The sequence below is a fragment of the Protopterus annectens genome, chromosome 3.part1 (assembly GCF_019279795.1).
Source record: "Protopterus annectens isolate FY-2018-M chromosome 3.part1, PAN1.0, whole genome shotgun sequence".
NCBI classification, from domain to species: Eukaryota; Metazoa; Chordata; order Ceratodontiformes; family Protopteridae; genus Protopterus; species Protopterus annectens.
The window spans coordinates 448,251,211-448,271,992 of record NC_056732.1 but is presented as its reverse complement, the minus strand read 5'-3'; the positions used below and the strand labels follow the sequence as shown (position 1 = coordinate 448,271,992).

At 41.6% G+C, this 20,782-nt stretch overlaps 1 protein-coding gene across 1 annotated transcript in view; it reads right to left on the bottom strand.

Moving 5' to 3' along the window:
* PRKAG2 (protein kinase AMP-activated non-catalytic subunit gamma 2) overlaps positions 1-20,782 on the bottom strand; it is a 3,182,689-nt gene that overhangs the window by 2,938,632 nt on the left and 223,275 nt on the right. Inside the window, 1 exon segment of the mRNA XM_044066896.1 lies at positions 18,126-18,197. Coding sequence (XP_043922831.1) covers positions 18,126-18,179 — 54 coding nt within the window. The 5' untranslated portion in view covers positions 18,180-18,197.

The window sequence follows — 20,782 nt, the reverse complement described above, 5'->3', positions numbered from 1 at the left end:
GAAGGTTGGCAAATACCCTAGGAGTACCTCAGAGGGGAAGGAGGGAGGGTAATCCTGACTGCAGATGCATTCCTATCGGACATCTACATTTATGGTAGGTACAAAACTGTACTATGTCCTTCAAGGATGCATCTGCAGTCTTCACAAATGGGTAGAATACCATAGCTAAACTAGGCAAGAGGAATGAGTAGAGATTATGGTGTAGTTAGGATCCCTTGCAAAACAGCAGTGGCAAAACCAGCTCGGGATCTAGAGTATAAAGGTAAATTATAATGCTTGGCAAATGTATGCACGGAGGTCCAAGTAGCAGCCTCTATAATGTCCTTGGTAGCCACTCCTCGTAAGAAAGCTGTGGTAGTGGCTGTAGCCCTTGTGGAGTGAGGCCTGATGTTCTCTGGAGTTTTCTTTCCATGATAGGAGTAACAAAATCTAATGCAATTTCCTATCCATTTGGAGATTGTCTGTTTTGAAATTGGTTTTCCTTCCTTCCCTGTTGCACATGCTACCAGAAGCTGGTCAGTTTTTCTATTGGTTTTTGTCCTGTCTATGCACATCCAAGGTATGTAGTAGCCTTTCTTCCCTGTTCTGTGGGTTGGGGAAGAATGTAGGAAGGTGGATAGCCTGATTTAAAGAGACTCTGGATACCACCTTAGGCATAAATGTAGGATTTGTTCTCATGGACACTCTATCTTGATGGAAGATCAGGAAGGGTTGCACTGCCATTAATGCCTGTAGTTCAGAGACCCTTCTTGCTGAAGTTATTGCCAGCAGGAATGCAGTCTTCCAGGATAAGTATTGTAATTCTGCTGTTGCTGCTGGTTCGAAAGGGGGAAGTGTCAATTTTCTAGCACAAAGTTCAAGTCCCATGCTGGTAATGGAGGTTTCGGGAAGGTTTCACATTTTTAATTCCTCTCAGAAACTGTCTGAGCAGAGGATGCGAGAAGACAGGAGGATCCAAGCTGTATTCTGCTGAAATAGCTGAGGCATGTATCTTGATGGAAGAGTAGGGCAGGCCTGTATGGAAGAGCTCTGCCAAGTACTCCAGGATGTTGGCTATGTTCACCAGTGTCACTTCTTGCCCCTTTGCAGTACTCCAAGTGAGATATCTTTTCCATTTTGCTGCATAATTCTTTCTTGTTGAAGGTCTTCGAGCCTCCAGGATTATGCCCTTAACCCTTTGGGATAAATTTGGGTTAATTGTTGTCATGTAATGTTCCAGGCAGTTAGCTGCAGAGTTTTCAGGTTTGGATGCAGGATGTTGAAGTTGTTCTGTGTTAACAGTAATGGGATCAGGGGCAGTGTCCATATTTGTTCCCGGGACATGCTCCTCAGCAATGGATACCAATGTTGTCTTGGCCAGTCTGGAGCTATCAGAATGATCCTCGGATGTTCCTCTTTGATCTTCAGAAGCACCTTGTGCATCAAAGGAAGTGGTGGGAATGCGTATGCTATCAGGTTTTTCCAACTGAAGATAGGGAGTCCACCTTCCAAGCAAGTGGGTGGTACGTCCTTGTGCAGAATTTCTTTAGCTGGTGATTGAGTGGGGATGCAAACAAGTCTATTTGTGGTAATCCCCATTCTCTTGTGATGGCTTTGAAGATGTCCGGATGCAGCATCCATTCGTGGGCATCTGTGGTAGTTCTGCTTAATATGTCTGCTAGAATGTTTTCCTTCCCTGGTACATAAATTGCTTGTAACTGAATGTTGTAGCTCAGAGCCACATCCCATAGGTCCAGTGCCAGCCGGCATAGAGGATATGAGTGTGTGCCTCCCTGTTTGTTGATGTACCACATAACTGTGGTGTTGTCTGTCCTTATCATCAGCTGACCTTCTTGGAGAAAAGGTTTGAAGGCCTGGATTGCCAATTTTACTGCCATCATTTCCTTTAGATTTATGTGCAGGTGCAGCTGGTCTTGAGTCCATAGGCCTTGAATGCACCTGTCCAGCATGTGTGCCCCAACCGAGGTCTGAGGCATCTGTCGTGATGGTTTGTTTTGGTTGGCTTTTGCAGAAGGGCAATCCTGAGTTTGATTGGCAGGCCTGAGCCCACCATAGGAACTCTTTCTTCAGGCAGGGAATCATTGGAATTTTGGTTTCTAGGCTGTGCTTGTGTTGAGACCACAAATTCTTTAGATACCACTGTAGCTTTCTCATATGCAGCCTGGCATGAGGGACCAGTATTATGCAGGATGCCATGAAGCCTAGAGCTTGCAGCACTTTTCTTGCAGTTAGATGGTTCTGCTTTGTTAATGCCAAGAAGTAGAGAGGAAGCTGCTCTTTCTTTTCTGCAGTTAGGGATGCCATTTGATTTGATGTGTCCAGTTCTGCACCCAGAAAGGTTATTCTTTGGGATGGAATCAGCCTTGACTTTTTTATATTGACTGTATATCCCAGGGCTTGCAGCAGGTAAATGACTCTTTGTAGGTCTTCTGTTAGTTTTATTTTGTTGTCCGCTTGTATCAGGCAGTCGTCCAGGTAGGGATAGATTTGAATCCCCTGAAGTCTGCAATGAGCGATTACTGATGCCAGGCATTTCGTGAACACTCTGGGCACAGTAGATAAGCCAAAGGGCAATGCTGAGAATTGATAATGCTCTGATCCTGCAAGAAATCTGAGGTATCTTCTGCAAATTGGTCTTATGGGGACGTGCAGGTATGCCTCCTTGAGATCTAGAGTTACCAGCCAAGACTCCTTGCCCAGCATGGGAAGAAGCTGCTGTAGGGTCAGCATTTTGAATTTTGGAACAATGAGGAATGTGTTTAAAGCGGACAGGTCTAGAATAGGCCTCCATTTGTTTTCTTTTCTTGGTACCAGGAAGAGTCTGGAGTAAAATCCCTTTCCTTGCTCCAAAGGTGGTACCTTTTCCACAGCTCTCACTCTTAGTAATTGAGATATTTGCTTTAGAGCTTCTGTCCTTTGAGTAGGTGGCAGGTTTGGCATTCCTCTTTTGCTTGGTAGAGTATGGAAATGGAACCTGTAACCTTGGTCTATAGTTTGCAAAATCCATTTTTCTCTTGTAATGCAATGCCAGTTCTTTGAAAATAAGGTTAGCTTTCCGCCTAAGGGTGCTTCTAGTTGTTCCCTGGTAGGCGGTGCCACCGCCAAGTCACTGTGATTGAGTTGTTGTAGTGGTGGTGGTTGCATCCGTGCCTCGCTGGTTGTTACCTTGCCACTGGCGTCCCCTGTAGGCACCCCTGGTTTGGTTTCTGCCTCTCGAGCGCCTATTCCTGCCTCTTTGTGCCCTAGAGCAGTCTGGAAAGGACCAATTCTTGGAGGGCCAGTTCCTGCTAAACCTTGGAGGTTGAACTTGTAAGAAATCTTTCACTGTTTGTACAGATTTTGTCTTCTCTTCCATCTTTTTTAGTACCTGTTGCGCAGGGGAACTAAATAAACTGACCTTGTCCATAGGTGCATCCAAAAGCTTTGATTTGACATGGTCTGGTAATGCCTGTTCTTTCAGCCATGCATGCCTCCTGATAACTGTGCCAGTCATGGCTGATCTAAAGGAAGCCTCCAGTGCATCATAGCCACATTTTAAAGAATGGTTACTAACCTGCTGTATGTTATGTACCATTTCTTGAACATATTTCTTATCTAAAGATTCTTCAGAGGACAGCTTTTTAGTCAACTGGTCAAGCATAAACTCTTGGTATTGAATCATATGAAATTGGCAGTTCAAAGCTCTAGCTGACAAAGTAGCAGAGGTGTAAACTTTTTTACCCCATCTCTCTAAGGACCTGGATTCCCTTTCAGAGGGGAGGGGGTTTTTAGTGGAAGTAGCTGCTACAGCTTTAGGACCCTGGGAGAAAAATGGCGTCGGCTGATGCCTTTATACCCGAAGAACTGCCGCAATGACGTCGGGTGAAGTGCGACACCAGCCGAAGCCAGACCCAGACTTTGGAATCCGGCCGACCGAAGGGCTGCCTGACGACAGGACAACCCATTTGTGAAGACTGCAGATGCATCCTTGAAGGACATCAGCCCCATCCTGGTTCCACAGATATCTCTCTAACCATCAGCAAGCCACCAAATGGGAGAACATCCTGCCCCCCCTTCTACCCATCACTGTTGGTGTACCCCAAGGATCCATACTTGGCCCCCTTCTCTTTACAATTGTTACTAACAGCCTCAGCTCTTCAACCCAACTAGCCTCCATAGTCCAATATGCCAACAACTCTACATTATTCTGCACAGCCCTCACCCTCCAGGACCTACAAACAAAAATGGAAAAATCTTTTCAGGACATAGAAAACTACCTCACTAGCTATCAACTCATACTTAACCCCAACAAAACCACGTTAACTGTCTTCAATTACAATAAACCCAAAACATGTCTGACTCTACTTTCTACCCTTTCAACAAATGGAACTAAAATAGATCCCACCAGCCAAGTCAAACTTCTAGGTGTCACAAACGATAAGGTTTGACACCCACATCTCCCTCACCATCAAAAAAGTCTACTCCAAACTTGGCACCCTTTACAGAATTAAACCTTATCTTACAGACGCCACACTAGCCACTGCCCACACACATCGACTCTCCACCCACCTCTACGGCTCCCTACTATTTACAAACATTCATAAATCTGACCTAAATAATCTGGAATCATGCTACTACAAAATCGCCAAGTTTGCCACAGGCCACCCTTAAAGAACCCACCATTGCTCTGTACTCTCCCAACTTAAATGGTTAGAACTACCAAACCTTCTAACATTTAACCAACTGTCCATAGCCCGCAATATAATTCACAAACCTAACAACTGCCCGGCACTCACCAATCTAGTCCAACCCAACAGCAATCCTAGAGCTCTAAGATCCTCCAATAAACTATTGTTAAAGATTATCCAAGTCCACAACACACAGGGCACCACCCTTTTTTCCCATAAAATTGCCAAACTGTGGAACACACTTCCTCAACCTGTTGCTAAAAAATCCAGCATTCATGAGTTTAAAAACCTCCTTAAGGAACATCTAGCAAAACACTGGGTCTGCACCTGCCATACTCTGGTTAAGATACCTACTACTCCCTTACATTACCCTTAACAAGCTCATTCTCACAGTTACAACTATTAACTGCTGAAGGCTATCTTGACTCTACACTCAGTTTCAGTTAGCAATGTATGCACATATACTGCTTTGTCTTTAACTGTTATGTAGACTGCATTTCTCTGTCTTGCAATTACTGTATCACACTGTTCTCACTATTAACTCATGCAGCCAGTTTTTATCACTAACTGTGTCATTTTTTGTTAAATTTGTTAATTTATTTGTAAATTATTTGCTAATTATTGTTATATAACTAATTTCTTTACTGACTTGCTTTGTACATTGTTGATTAATAAATGTTTGATTTGATTGTTTAATACTGTCTATTTGTATGTATGGAGCTTTTCTCCCCGGCTTCCTCTGAAAATGGCCCTCATGCCCAGTCAGACTCTACCTGGTAAACAAACAAAATAACTAAATAATTGAAAGGACACATCATGTGTATCCTCCAAACCTGGTTATGAGAAAGCAACCAAGACCTCTAATAGTAAAGATGCAATCCTACCAGCAGAAAGATGTGACTCAGTCAAAACTGTGACAGAAGGAAAGTTCTAAACCTGGAGACAGTAGAGTGTTTGTGGAAAATAATTACTCACTGTACACCAGGCAGAAGAGGAGTAAATTTATTCCAACAACCAGGGAATGTTGAGATGCAGGTATGAGATTCAAGCTGCTGTATCCACCTATCTTCAGATTTTTTTCCTGGAGGTTCAAAGTAATTTTAAGATGCAGAACATGCTAAGGAGGAAATACAGATGTTTGTCCAACAAAAAGTGAGCTATCAAACAGAAAAGGACTCTGCTTCTTATTCTTCTGGTAATAAAGCTCATAGAGAGGCTATGTCAGTGAAACCTTTTCCAATGTTCCAAAGGAAATGCTTGAGAGACAGAGAAAAGCTCAAGAGTTGGCTAGAAGAATGATGAGTACTTTAGAAATGAACCACATACTAGACATAGGAGATGGAGATCAACAGGAAGAAAACCAGAAACTAGGAAATGTATGAATAAATGTGGGATTACAAAGCCATCAACCACATTTGTGAAATATGACAGAACAAGATAATATGGAAATACTGGACTTCTTTGATATTGTTAAACTTTTAGGGGACTTTGGAATGTCTTACTTGGTGTCAATAATGTTTAGAAGAACATTAAGAAGACAGGAAGAGGGAGGAAAGAGATAACTGTGAGTAAAACAATGTTTGTTCTTAACAGTATTTTTATAAAAATATACCAGAAGTATTTTCAGTTATTTTTGTGTGTTATAGGGATACTAAAGTAAACTAGTGCCCTTTTTGTTTTTTCTTATTCTTGTTTAGTTTTAAGAAATGTAGGCACTGCAAAGTAAAAAGAGAAGAAAGCCTGGACAAAGGCTTGTTTAAGATAAAAGGATATAATCTTAGGTTGTTGAGTTGAATGACTGGTAGTAAAAGTAGACAAAGCATGATATAAGTAAAACTGATATGCTTTTCTTAGTTTTGCATAGGGGAATGCCTAGATTAAGGTCCTTGGCTTGATCTAATAACAACTTTTAAGTGGAAGCAAATAAATAAAAGAACACTACATGTAATGAAAAGTTTCCTTTAGCAAATACAGTGTGTATAAAAGTGTACACACCCCCTGTTAAAATGCCAGGTTTTTGATATATATAAAAAAAATAAGACCACAATAAATAATTTCAAAACTTGTCCCACCTTTAATGTGACCTATAGCCTGTACAATTCAATTGAAAAACAAACAAATCTGTTAGAGGAAAAAATATAAAAAATAAAAAACATACAATAAGCTGGTTGCATAAGTGTGCACACTCTTAAACTAATACTTTGTTGAAGCACCTTGTGATTTAATTACAGCATATAAAAGACACAAAGATACAGTTCCAGGCCTTAGAAATATGGATGAAGTACAGACAATGCCCAGGAGATTTGAAAGGTTTGTGGATGGGCAGGAGGTTTTGGTCAATGGATCATAATGACTATCTGGGAACATAGTTGTGTAGAATGTTAATTAGTGCTGGACAAGCACATGGATTCTGGATAATTTTAGAGTTGGTAAGAAGCTGTGTATATTTTGGTTGATGGGGTTGTTCTAACCACTTTAGGCTTTTAGTGCTATATTTTGGTGGATTCTGAAGGGGGTATTTTCTGCATATTTAGCAGCTTTGTTATAGCATTGCTCAAGTTTTGATTTTGGTGATTCCTGAAGGTTAGTAAGGATGGGAGCACCATAAAGAAGTGTGTAAAGGAGATAAGTAGTTCAACTGTAGCTTTACAGCTGCATTGGTGAGAAAGTTTTTAGCTTTATAAAGCATCCCTAGTTTTTGACAAGTTTTTCTAATGCAATTTTGTATATGCAGGTCAATTTTAAGATTATTATCCATTATCATTCCTAATAATTGTTATCAGAAGTGATTTCAATGACTGTATTATCAAGAGAGGACTTTAAACTTTGTTTTTTTCATGGGAGAGGGATTTGGGGGGAAAAGTAATAGTCTGTTCTTTTTAGGGTTAAGCATGAGTTCTGAGTTTCAAAGCCATGTTTCAGTTGCTGTTAAAGCTTCCTAGTAATTTTTTGGAGGTGTGCCACATAATCATTGTCCAATGTGCAAATGAATGTGAAGCCATCTGTGTAATGAATTAGGGAGGCCTGTTTTGTGGATGTGTAGAGGGTGTTGGTGAGAATGTTAAAGAGGAGGGGACCAAGGATAAAGCCTTGTGGTACACCTGTAGTGACTGGGAGGTATGGAGAGAAGGTGGTGTGCCATTTTACTGACTGATACCTATTGGTTAGGTAACATTTGAACCACAGAAGGGTGGGCTGAGAAGAGGACATTTAAAGTAGAAGTTTGCTGTGACAAACTGTGTCGAAGATTTTAGACAAGTCTAGAAATAAGGAGGAAACTACTTTGCCATCATCTATAGCTTTATTAATGGTATCTATACAGGTAAGAAGTGCAGTGTTAGTACTATGGAAGGACGGAAGCCATGCTGTGTTGGGGATAGGAGTTCTTCCTGCAGGAGACAGTTTAGCAATTGTTTTTTAATACATTTTTTCAAGAATTTTGCAGAAGGGAGGGTGATACTGCTATATGTCTAACATTATTAATGTCTGTTGAATTTCTTCCTTTGTGCAGAGAGATAATGTGTGACTTTTTCCAGAGAGAGGGAATATGGGATTCCTGGACTGACATAGTTATAAGGATTGACACATGGTAGGCAATGTTATCAGGTGCTATTTTAAGGTATTCAATTGGAAGGTCATCAGATGAAGTACAGCATGGTTTGAGTTTGTTTAAAGTACTTTTATATAGGATGTGGGCACATGTTTGGAGGTGAAAGTGGATGCGGCTATATGTGGCTGCTGGACAGGATTAGGATTAGATGTTGGAGAAATCCTTGTTTAGAGATGCTATGCTATCTATGAAATATGAGTTGAATTGTATTGCTGTTTCAAGTGCTGAGTTACTGGGAGAGAGGTTAAGGTTAAATTTATGGCCAGGATGCAAGATTTCTTTAATGGCTGTCCAGAATTTTTTAGGACTGTGCTTACTATTATTCTGAAGATTATTATAGTATAACTTTTTGTCTTTATTAATTTGCTTTTTAGTACGATTGCAAAGCATTCTAAAGTTGTCAAGATATTGAGGTGTTTTATATTTCTGCCATTGTTTCCATGCTTTTATTCTATCCTGCATTAGCATTCTACTCTTTTTGGGTAGCCAAATTGTATTATTTGTTTTCAGTCTCTTCCTTCTAGGAGGTGCAAGGCTACTCAGAATATTAAGGAAAGTTGTATTTCATTTACAGCACCATCTAAAGGGAGGATTTTTAGGAAGTTCCAGTTAATAGATAAGTTAGTAATGAACATTTCTGGGTTAAACTTAGAAAGGTTGCACGTTGTTTTACAAGCATGCTAAGTAGATGTGTGAGATGCCTGGTTGTATAGATTAGGAGATGATCACCGAGACTATCAGGCATTGTACCTAAGGTTGTGCATTTTCTGGGGTCTGAAATTAGGATCCAGTCTAATAGGGAATGTGATGTCTTGCTATAATGTGTAGGGCTATTAATTAGTTGTGTGAAACCATGTAAGTGCATGCTGGATGTAGGGGAGTTATAGTTTATGTTTAACCAACTGACATTCACATCACCTAGCAGTATTTTTTTTCTTTTGGAAATGTTATGGATATCCAATGTGGGATATCTTTCAGTATAACTGTATTGTCACCAAGATGGATGTAAAGAACAGTAATATGCATTTGTTTATAATTGTTTAATTTCAGGAAAGTAGTAAGAAGCTCAAATGAATTGAATTTTGCATTGATTTGTTGTAAGGAGAAGTGTGGTAGCTGTTGAGACATATTAAAGCAATACCATATAGTCATTATGGATAGTAATTTAGCCGTGCAGTGTAATTTTTAAGTTGTTTAAGCCTAGGCTTATGTTGGATAATCCAAGCATGCAGTTCAGCAATTTTATTTCTTATGCTTCTAACATATATGGCAGCAAAACTTAGATTACTGGGGTTGGGTGTTGACTGTTGAAGGGTTAGAGAAGTGTGTGGAAGACAATTGTCTTGATGTTCATTGTGACAGGTGGGGCCAGGATTAGGGTGAATGTCTCCTCCTAGAAGGATTTTAGTATACTGAATTACTGATACTTGTATTTTGGAGAGATATGGCGTGGACATGGGCATATATATATATATATATATATATATATATATATATACACACACATGTATGTGTGTGTGTGTGTGTGTGTTGTGCGCGCGCATGTTATCAAAATAACAATATCGAAATACTGTTGTATAAACACATTCTGTCTGATATCCACAATAAAAATATTTGAAATGATGCCATACTATCACCAAAACACTACTACCCCTTGAAGTTTGTTGAAGTATAATTATTGAAAGTCATACTTTTTTCTCAGTAGCAGTAAACTGATATTGTCAAAACAAACAAAATCATAGTTAGTGTCCATCACATGAAACAAAAATAATGTATGGGCATTGGATGGCAACAAGACTTGGTGTATGGTATATACTTCATAACATTAAGAAAGATTTCTGTCATAAACACTTCAAAAGAAAAATAGACCACTGTACATGTTGTTTTAGTAATCATGCTGCATACAGTATAATAATGTTGTGCTGTGATGTCTTCATGTCAGTGTCATTAGAGTGTTTACTTTTTGGCTTTATTGTCACTTTAAGTGAACTCCTTGTAATATATAAGTAAAATAAAATAAATGAAATAATAATATGCATGTACAGGGGAAGTAACACTAAGTCCAGATGCTATTTACTTACTAGAGTTCTGACATAACACAACTTATATAACTATCCACACAACTTTAACCCTGCAGAATAAACATTATATATTTTGGCAGTTTTTTATTTGTTTATACTCAAAAGTTCATTGTGGCATTTAATATTTACTGCAATGTCCTTGCATTACTTTCATTCCTTATGTATTTGAACCATTTTTAATAAAATGATTTATAAACTTTTTTTTATTAAAATACAGCCCAAATAAATTTTGTGCATCCTTCAGACATCAACTGAGGGATAATGTCAGTTGCATTCATAGACTTTAATAGATGCATCTCTGGACGTGCAAGGTGATGCATCCATTAAAGTCTATGCAGGTACCGCATCCTTTCCCTACACTGACATCACTGAGGTTAAAGTTTACAGCTCAGCCTCAGTGACAAAATCTTTGTGATAGTGGTACTTTTTAAATTACTGGAAAAGGAGCAGCTAAAATGTTCATCAGTGGAGCAAAAATGCTGTTTGGCGCATTGTGAACCACATACCCTGGTGACACAGTAAGTTTTTTTATATTTAACAAACCACTTTAATTACACTAAATTAAGACTTAAGCATCACAGAGGAAGCCATACACTTACAATATAATATTTGTATATAAATGAAATGCAAACAAATATATAAATAAATAAATAAAATAAAAGTATTTCAGTATAAACTACCTCCTCCCAATTTAAGTGAATTGAAGCTATTTCTCTGTTTTGCCGCTCAACTGCAGTGATTTGCTGTGAAACCTCTGTATTTCCTAATCAATGTTTCGTAGCTCATATACAGTAAAATAAAAGTGTAGAAAGTCATTCAATATCATGACAAGTTTAGTATGAGATTAAAAAGCAGACTGCAGACCACACTGTATAATAAAGTATTGTCAACTTTCTGGGATAACTTTCATAATTCAGATCATGAACTTTGTAGTGGTGTCGGGTAACTTCCATACCTATATTTAAGGTTGGTTGCAATTAGAAGGATATAACACAAACAAATTGAATGCCTGCAGGCTGAGATACACAATGCATAGTGAAAGGAATTTCATTTAATAAAATGTTTACTGAAATCACTTTAAAATCCATTATGTTAAGGAATGTTAAACACATTTATGAAGCAAAGCTCTTATCCTCAGGTTAAAATGTGCATAGTCATACAGGTAAGCACCATCCTTTTCTGGTTCTACACTCCAGATGCTCGTACATTTTGGAGTAAAGTTGTGCCACTAGTCTTGTGAACCTTTGCTTATTCCAGTGCGCACAATACAATTTTTGTATGTTGCTGTTTCCCCCAACACGCTGACAGCCACCTTCCAACACATTTTTTCCTGACCCTAGGGGAGGGCTATTTATAATTCATACAACTTAAGGATAGATAGCATGGTACAAATCAAAGAGTCTAACAAACCACAAGGGAAGAATCCTATACTTATGGTTTTCATACAACTTCCACCCCTTCTGATAACACCTACTGAACTCTTTCCTGCAAACAAGAACCAAGACGGACTGTGTGTACTTTACAAACAGTAACCAAGTATTTTACATTTAAATGAGGTTCAAAAAGTAACAAAAAATCAAACACATCTTACTACCCTCAAAGTACTCTAGTTTAAAACATTTCTTTGTACTTATTTTTTATTATATTTTTATATCCAGTTCGTGACTGAAAAGGTCTCTAGACCAGTCCACCTATCCTATTACCAAATGGTAAACAAATAAACAAATGTTATGTTTACCAGAATACCCTGCTACTTTTTAAGATTCATTTTCAATGCTGGCCCAGAGAAAAAAAGTGTCCTATAAAGCTGTACATACACATGCATAGCAAAATACACAGATTCTCACAGAGCTGTTTAAATATAAGTGCCATATAAAAAGAAGTTATGCACTCGCCATAACGTTCCATCTGAGTAGTTGTACTTCATTTGTCTTCAACCTGTGGGTTACAGATCCATAACGGATCCAACTCGGCCGCATATCCAGCATCTGATCTGAGCTCAAAGCTCCTCCCCTTACCCACAATGCCCCTGTCTCCTTCTTCCCTTCAGATGAGTTTGTTGCCCAACCCGTAAGTCATATCCGACCCAACCAGACCTTGCCACTACTGGCAACCCAAAAAAGACTGGAGCCAAGCATGACAAAGGTCCGTAAGGTGTCTGACTTCCACATATCTTTGGTCAATACAGTACTAACATGGCTGGAGGAAGAAGGGGAGGATGGCTAAAGGCAAATGAAGTACAACTACTCAGATGGAATGTTGTGGTGAGTACATAACTTCTTTATCTGAAGTAGTTGACTTCATTTGATCTTCAACCTGTGGGACAGAGTCCCCAGCTACTAAACACCTGGGAGACCCTCATGGAAGGATATTCCAGAGCATGGTGGAGCCAAAGAATGCCATGTTCCTGGATACAATATCCACTTTATAATGTGAAATTAAGGTATGAGAGGAGGACCAAGTAGCTGCAGAACAGATATCATCCAACGACACTCGAGACCAAAGGGCCACTGAAGTAGCCATAGATCTGTTTGAATGTGCTTTTACCTGACCTGGCAGAGAAATTCTTCCCCTGACAGAATATGCCCGAATAATGCACTGGGAAATCTGGTGGGCAATATTGACTTTGGAAACTGGTTTCCCTAAAAAGGGTTTTGAGTAAGAGACGAAAAGTTGATCAGATTTATGTAAGGCTTTTGTCCTGTGCAAATAGAAATGTAATTGCCTATGCACATGCAACAAGTGTAACTTATATTCTCATTTGTTCTGAAAATTTGGAAAGAAGACTGGTAGATTAATCTTCTGATTAATACTGGCTTCTGATGCTACCTTGGGAAGAAAAGATGGGTTGGTACGCAAAGACACCCTATCCTTACGAAAAATCATATAAGGAACCTTGATTGATAATGCTTGGAGTTCTGACACCCTCGTGGCAGAAGTAATGGCAACTAAAAAGGCAGTTTTCCAGGATAGAAATTACAAACCTACCGAAGCTGCAGGTTCAAAAGGAGATGAGACTAAAGCCTGAAGCACCAAAGTAAGGTTCCACAGAGGCATAGGATCCTTCACTGGGGGCCTTAGAAGAAAGGTACTCTTAAGGAATGTCTGGCAAAGGTTGGAAGAAGTCAACAAAGTCATATTTTCCCCCACATGAAAATTAGAAATTGCAGCCAGTTGAACGTAGAATGTGGACGAAATGGCGGCTTGCTGAAAAATCCCCATTAAGAATTCCAACACTGCAGAAACTGTAGCAGTAAAGGGATCCAAAGCATGCTTCGAAGCCCATATGGACAAACGTTTCCATTTGCTATGGTAGACCATCCTGGTGTTAGTCTTATGAGCCGCCACAGAATGCTTTTTACAGGAGAAGATAAACCAGGAGTCCTAATAATCATAGGAACTGGAGCAGCCAAGCTGTGAGCTTCAGACTGCTCAGGTCTGGATGGAGAATCCCAAAGGAGAGGGAAACCAGACCTGGTGAGGCCAGAATGGGGCAATGAGGATCACAAAGCTCCCCAGCCTGCGAGCTTTCTGAAGAAATTTTGGTATCAAGGGCAGAGGAGGATAAGCATACAGGAGACTGGGAGCCCAAGCATGAATTAGACTGTCTCTGGGGGCTTCCCCCGAGGGGGGGTTCAATGCAAAGAACTCGCTGCATTTTACATTGAAAGGAGATACGAATAGATCGCAGCAAGCCTGACCCCACTTTTGAAAGATCTGTTCTGCCACTGAAGGATTCAGAGACCACACGTAAGGCATCAGGATTGATCTGCTGAGCCTGTCTGCTAGAATGGTGGACCATCCTGGAATGTGCACTGCCACTAGAAAACGGCCGATGGAGATCGCCCATTCCCACACTCTCATGGCTTTGTGACAAAGGGGGTAAGATCTGGTTCCCCCTGTTTGTTGATGTACCAGACCACTGTCTGTCTGGATGGCAATCGTCCCTAGGAAAAGATGGGCATGTAGAGCCTGCAATGTGAAAACACTGCCCTCATCTCCAGGACATTGATATGCAAACTGGTCATGGATAGGAACCATGTGTCTTGAACTGTCCTTCCTTAGCAGTGCTCCCCCCCCCCCCCCAGCTGGGAGGCATCCATAGTCACTGTGGCCTTGGGGAATGACTGGAAAAATGGATGTCCTTGAACCATGTCCACTTGGGAGATACAAATAGGATGAGACAATGGCAGACCTAACAAGGACCATTGAAAGGCAAGAGTCCACTGAAGAATCTGCATGTGAAAGCGGGCTAAAGGTAGAAGATTGATAATGGCCGCCATAGACTCCAATGCCCGCAGAACTACTTCTGCTGTTGGAAATTGGACTTGAAGGACATAAAGAACATGTAGCTTCAGGCTGTGTATCCTGTCTGAAGTAAGGAAAACTTTTGTCTGAATACTGTCTAATCGAGCCCCAATGACGTCTAGGATCTGGACCGGGACCAAAAATGACTTGCTGAGATTGAGGGTGATGCTCAACTTCTGTGCTAGTAGAAGGAAGTAGTCCTTGGCTTGGCAAAGTTGATGCTCGGAAGGGGCAGCGAGGAGTCAGTCGCCAGGTAAGGGAAAACTTGAATACCCTGGAGCCTCAGGTGAGCCGCTACTACAGCCATCACTCTGGTGAACACCCTGGGGGCTGTGTTGAGACCAAAGGGGAGGGCTCTGAACTGGTAATGATTCGCTACTAGCCGGAAGTGGAGGAACCTCCAAAAGCACCTGTTTATCTTGATATGATAGTACGTGTCCTGGAGGTCGATCGAGCACATCCAGTCATTTGCCTGCAGGAAGGGCAGGATGGATTGAAGTTTGACCATCCAGAATCTTGCTTTGGCCAATGACAGGTTCAAGGTGGACAGATCCAAAATGGGTCTTAGGTCCCCCATTTTCTTTGGAACTAAAAAGAACCTGGAATAAATGCCTGACCTGGACTGGTCAAGAGGGACAGGTTGGATGATTTGTTTTCTTAGCAGCTTTTCTATTTCTAGTGCTGCTTCTTCCCTCTGTGCAGGTGGAATGTCTGGGAAGTGTTTCGGTGGTAGGGGTGGTTCCAGGAATGGGACTGAATAGCCTCTGGATACAATCTGCAACACCCAATGATCTGTTGTTATGGACTCCCACTCCACTGGGTGCAGCGATAACCGGCCCCCGACTGCCTTTAGAGAAGAGCAGTTGGGCAGCCATTCAGGGCTGCTGTGCAGGTCTATCAGAGAATGGTTCTCGAGACCTGCAATTTCCTGGACCCTTTCTGCCTCTGGGGCAGTGTCTGTCAAAACCACCTCTGCCTCTGGGGATGGTGAGTTCTAAGTGTCTCAGGAAAATGCCTGAGACTTCCAGAACCACATCTTCTTAGCTCCTCACTGATTCCTAGAAAAAGATCTTTGAGGGAGGGAGCGGATCCCAGTGGCAGACAGTGTCTTCCCATCCTTCTCACTCTGGACCAAAGTCTCGCATACCGACTTCCCAAACAGGGAGAAACCATCGTACAGGGCATTGGTGAACGATGCCTTGAAGGGTTCCGAGAATTGACATAGCTGGAGCCAGGCATGTCGCCTGATGGCAACACCTGTACCAGCTGCCCTAGCGGCTCCCTCAGTAGCATGGTAGAAGAGACGCATGGAGGTGTTAGCGACTGACTTCAGAGTGGCCATATGAGCAGAAAAAGTCTTTTTGTCTCCCGCCAATATGGACCCAGGGGTTGACTCAGCGATCTCCTTAACTAGGTCTCGCTGCAGCCGAATCACATGCGCCATATAATTAAGCTCTCTTACTGAGAATGTGTCTGAAGTGTAGACCCGAACTGATCCAATGTCAGGAGGATGGACCGAAGAGCTCTCCTGAGCAAGGTCTTTCTTAGTGGCGGCTGCCACCACCATAGCATCAACCGGGGACCCTTTGTTCCAGAACGTCCTACCCAAAGGGGTGGTAAGGACTTCATCCGGTCAGTTCCTTCCACGCCTGAGATGTTATAAGATCCACTAAGGGATCCACGGGAGGGGACACCTAGAAAGTAGATGGGCCTGTGAAGAATGCCTCAAGGAACACCGATTCATCTGAGGTCAGTTTTTAGGTAGACCACTCGCCTCTCTGATGGCAGAGTTCCATGACGTCTCCAAAGGAGCCATCCTCGGGGGGGGGGGGGTGACCTTCCCCTTCTTCCAAATCAGTGTCTTCGGTGAATGACTCCAGTGGGGAGTCTAAGTGCCTCCTCTTGCACGTGCGTTTGTGAGGGATCTCTTCAGTGGGAATCTCTGGGGAGGACTCACCAATGCTCTGCTGCTCCAAGCGGGAGCTTCTTGAAGTAAAATGGTGGCAGGCTGTCCCTGAGATGGCAGGATGGGTGGGATCATATCCAAAACAGAGGGAGTTGGGGTGGAGTCCGAGGACAAAATGGTCAATGGTCTCAACGAAATTGAGGGAACCCTCTCCACCACATCAAAGAACACAGGAGAACAGACATACTGAGAAAGGCCAGTAGGAGGCATTCCACTCTGAGGGGACACTCTCAAGGTAATGACCAGAGTCGAGGTACAAGGTACCACTGGCGCTGACCCCTCGATCCCTAGGGTCCTCAGATCCATAGGCTCTGAAACCGAACAGATCCGAGAAGGAGTGATCGGGGTAAAGAAAGACTGTGAGCTCCTTGCTACAGAGGGAGACAGGGCAGGCAAGACCCCATCTGAATTTGGGTGTGGATAAACTTCCACATCATCTTGTCCATCTCCGCTTCACTGAGGCTCTGGGTGTAGTGGGAGGATGAGGCTATTGACACCGGTCTGGACTGCCAGTGAGGGGAAGCCCTAATGGATGACTGGATCTGGGATTCCTCTGGCTTGGTGGAGAATCTGGGAGAATGGAGCCGGGGAAATCCTGGTCTGGCATCTGGCCTAACTTTCGGTGGAGGGCCAGTTGGAGCAGAGTGGTCAGGAGATCGCTTCCTCAGCCTGTCCTTCTTAGACTTCTCCCCTTCCCTGGATCTCTTGGTGGAAGTGTCAGTCCCAGAAGCCAGGAAAGAGGTAGAAGTTGACGCTGCACTTGACGCAAGGGGCGCAGGGGCTACAGTCCCCGAAGAGGGAAGTAGGCCCCTCAGGATGAGTTTGTCCCTCCTGCCTTCAGTGCCCTGGGATTAAACGGGGCACAGACAGGACAGGAGGTTGACAGATGGGCCACTGCCAGACACACCACACACAGAGTGTGGCCATCGACTGGAGACAGCTTATGGCCACACTTTGTGCACTTTCTGAAACTTAGCTTAGGAGTTTCAGCCATATCCCAAGACAGGCCCAGAACTCTTACACACACACACTTCGCTACAGAAAAGATCAGAAAGAAGATTTTTTTTTTTAATATACCGACAACTGCGCCAGGGGAGGTAGACAGTAAAGATAGGAAGAGAATGCTAAGGAAAGTAACAAAAAGAGTAAAATCCACTCACTTATCCCAAAACAACTAGCTAATAGCCTAGACCATTATGCTTACTTTTCAGCAGCAAACGAGATCGGAAGGGAGGAAAGAGACAGGGGCATTATGGGTAAGGGGAGGAGCTTTGAGCTCAGATCAGATGCTGGATATCCAGCCGAGTTGGATCCATTACAGATCCTTAACCCACAGATTGAAGATCAAATGAAGTCAACTACTTCAGATGCAACAGATCCACAAAACAAAACAAAAATGGCACCTGAACTTAGAGGCAGTATTACATACCCCCTTATGGCAAGCAGGAATGATACTAAATCATGTCATAAAATAAATCTACAAAATATCCTACCTTCTGAGAGACATTTTTCTCTGAATTCTCTACATCTCCATCCATGAAAGGCATTGCAAATGAGCTGAGGTCCTGAAAAGGAAGATGAAAAAATTAAATATTTAAATTAATTTTGCATGGAATAATCATACTTACTAAAAGCTGTGGATAAGCTGACAGGTAATCAGTAACCTTCTTCAAAATCTTATGCTTTAACATTCATACATACAAAAGACAAATTTTAAAGTGCTGATGTACAATTTACATTATTGTTGTAGACTCCCCTACCATAATACTGCTTGCCAGTTAGTGGACAGGAGCAAGGTCTGGCAATGTAAAGAAATAATGCTATGAGCTGTTAATGGGTACTTTCCATAGCCCAGAGTATAGGCATTTGATTCTTTCCATCTCCATTTGCCTACTGTGCAACTCTAAACAAGTCACCTAACCAGAACGTGTTCCCACATCATTCCTGAAAAGGGGCATGTCTGTTCAGTGGGTTTACCTGTTTAACAAATAAATACATTTAAGACCCATATATGAAGGCCTCTCTCAAAATTATTATTTTAACCAACAGTATTGGTTATAAAATGGTACAAAGAGTAGCCTGAGATGCAGAATGTTTAGCTTACACGTGCCAGTTAAATATTGCTGATATAAGATAAAGCCATACCACTGCACTGCTAAACATGGGCTTTTATGTTAAGGATGGAATTACTTTATGGCATGGCTCTTCTCTGTCAATGAGTTGGTTAGAATTATGCAGATCTACCAATAAAAAATATGTATGTTGTGACAAGTCCAAGCAGATGGTACAACAGCTCTCTCTTATTTCTGCACCATCCTTTCTTCCCTCCATCCAAGACATCACTGAATACTTCCAGTCCTGTACGGTATACTATAGTCTTGGCCAGAGGAATTCTAAGATTCTACAAACGTCTCTGTGACATAATATTTTCTCAAATAAGCCTTAAAATTACTTTCTTTCAATTGCAACTCATGTTCCCTTTTGTTCCCTCTGTCCCTCTTCTACAATTTCCATAGGAATTTTTGAAAGCATGGGGTATCCACAGCACAACTGTTTTTTTTCTCTATAACCACACACGATATTCATGCAATCAAAAGTCTCCCTTTGCACCAAACTTGTACACCATCCTCATCTTGGAAGTCTGCACTCTAAAACCATTCAAATCTGTTTTTTTTTCCTGTAAATGACTGTCAAAACAGAGCACTACTCCAGTAGTAGTAATTTCACCAGTGCCCTGTACATAAGAAGGAAGATAACATCCATGAAATCTACTGACCTATTTATTCCAGCATTTGTTTTTGTTACTATCCTATAATACAATAATGAAGAAAGAGGTATGTGAAGAGAAAAATCAGCCAAGAAGAAACTTAAAAGAAGGGGCATCGTGCATTTAGAAAACAGGAGTGGGTGCATCATGCTGTGGAGGTTGAGTGTAGTCTTGTGAAAAATGTTTTGAAAGTCTGAAGTAAAATGGTTCCCTCTAGTGTGTTTTTGCATGCTAGAATTATACTAATTAGATATATGTCATGCAGTCATCACCTTAAAATCACCTGTAGTGTCACTGGCACTTTAAATGGACAGTACTTAATTGACACACATTTAAATGAGATATATGCTATTTACAGATGAACATAAAAAGCACAAAAGAAACTAATCATTCAATATGCTCAAAGACATTTTAAAAGTTAAAAGTGAACAGGATATACAGTAACCAAAATAAAAAAAGCCCTTAATGGACATATTTTCTAATAAACTTTATGGTTAATATACTGTCTTATTAAACCCATCTATGTTGTACTTTAAAAAAAAAAAACGTCTACTTCGACAAAATATATTTTCCATTTGTACAAGCAGGCACAAATGGGTTCTTGCATGTAATGATGAATGGAGAAGCACATATAGTTTTTAAATATTGAATGATAAGATACTCCCCGGGATTCATGAACCTTGCGCCAGGTGCCAGCATAGCGTCGGCGTTATAACGCCAAATATGGCTGCTGAGCGATTCAGGTATGAATCAATTCCACGTGCACTACCGGCGTCGCGGTTCTACTCCGCCCGGCGTAGGTATGCAAAACACACTGTGTGCGGTATTGCACCATGCAAATGAAGGGAAATAGCGATCCACGGCGCGAGGCGTAAGCGTAGAACGCGGCAATGTAAACCAAAAACGGTTTACATTTACCCAAACATGACTGAGGAGTAACGGAAGGCTGTCAAAGTCAGGTATCATACAGGTGCAATATGCCAATGGGGAAAGGCACCGAGAATGTCCACAGAAAATATGCACAAAATGTAAAAATGACATAAATGGCATACGTAGAAAGCACAGCAGAACCCCGGATATGTGCACAGAAGTTGCAAAGCAATGAAATAATATGACAATGTCCTAAAGAGCAGTATAACACACATCAGCTGCACAGCCACCACACACCATAGTATGTATGTAAAGCTTCAACCCCAGCGCAATGGTTGTCAAGAGTGGCGGCAGTGTTCGCCGTAACCATGTATTAACAGTCAATGCCATGCAAATGAGGCAGATAATAGTGAATCGCGAAAACGGCGCCGGTGTAAGGATGGAGCAACGGCGTAGCGGTAGTACACCGAGGAGTGGGCACACGGGATACATGTCAATCTCAGAGGGGTGTGC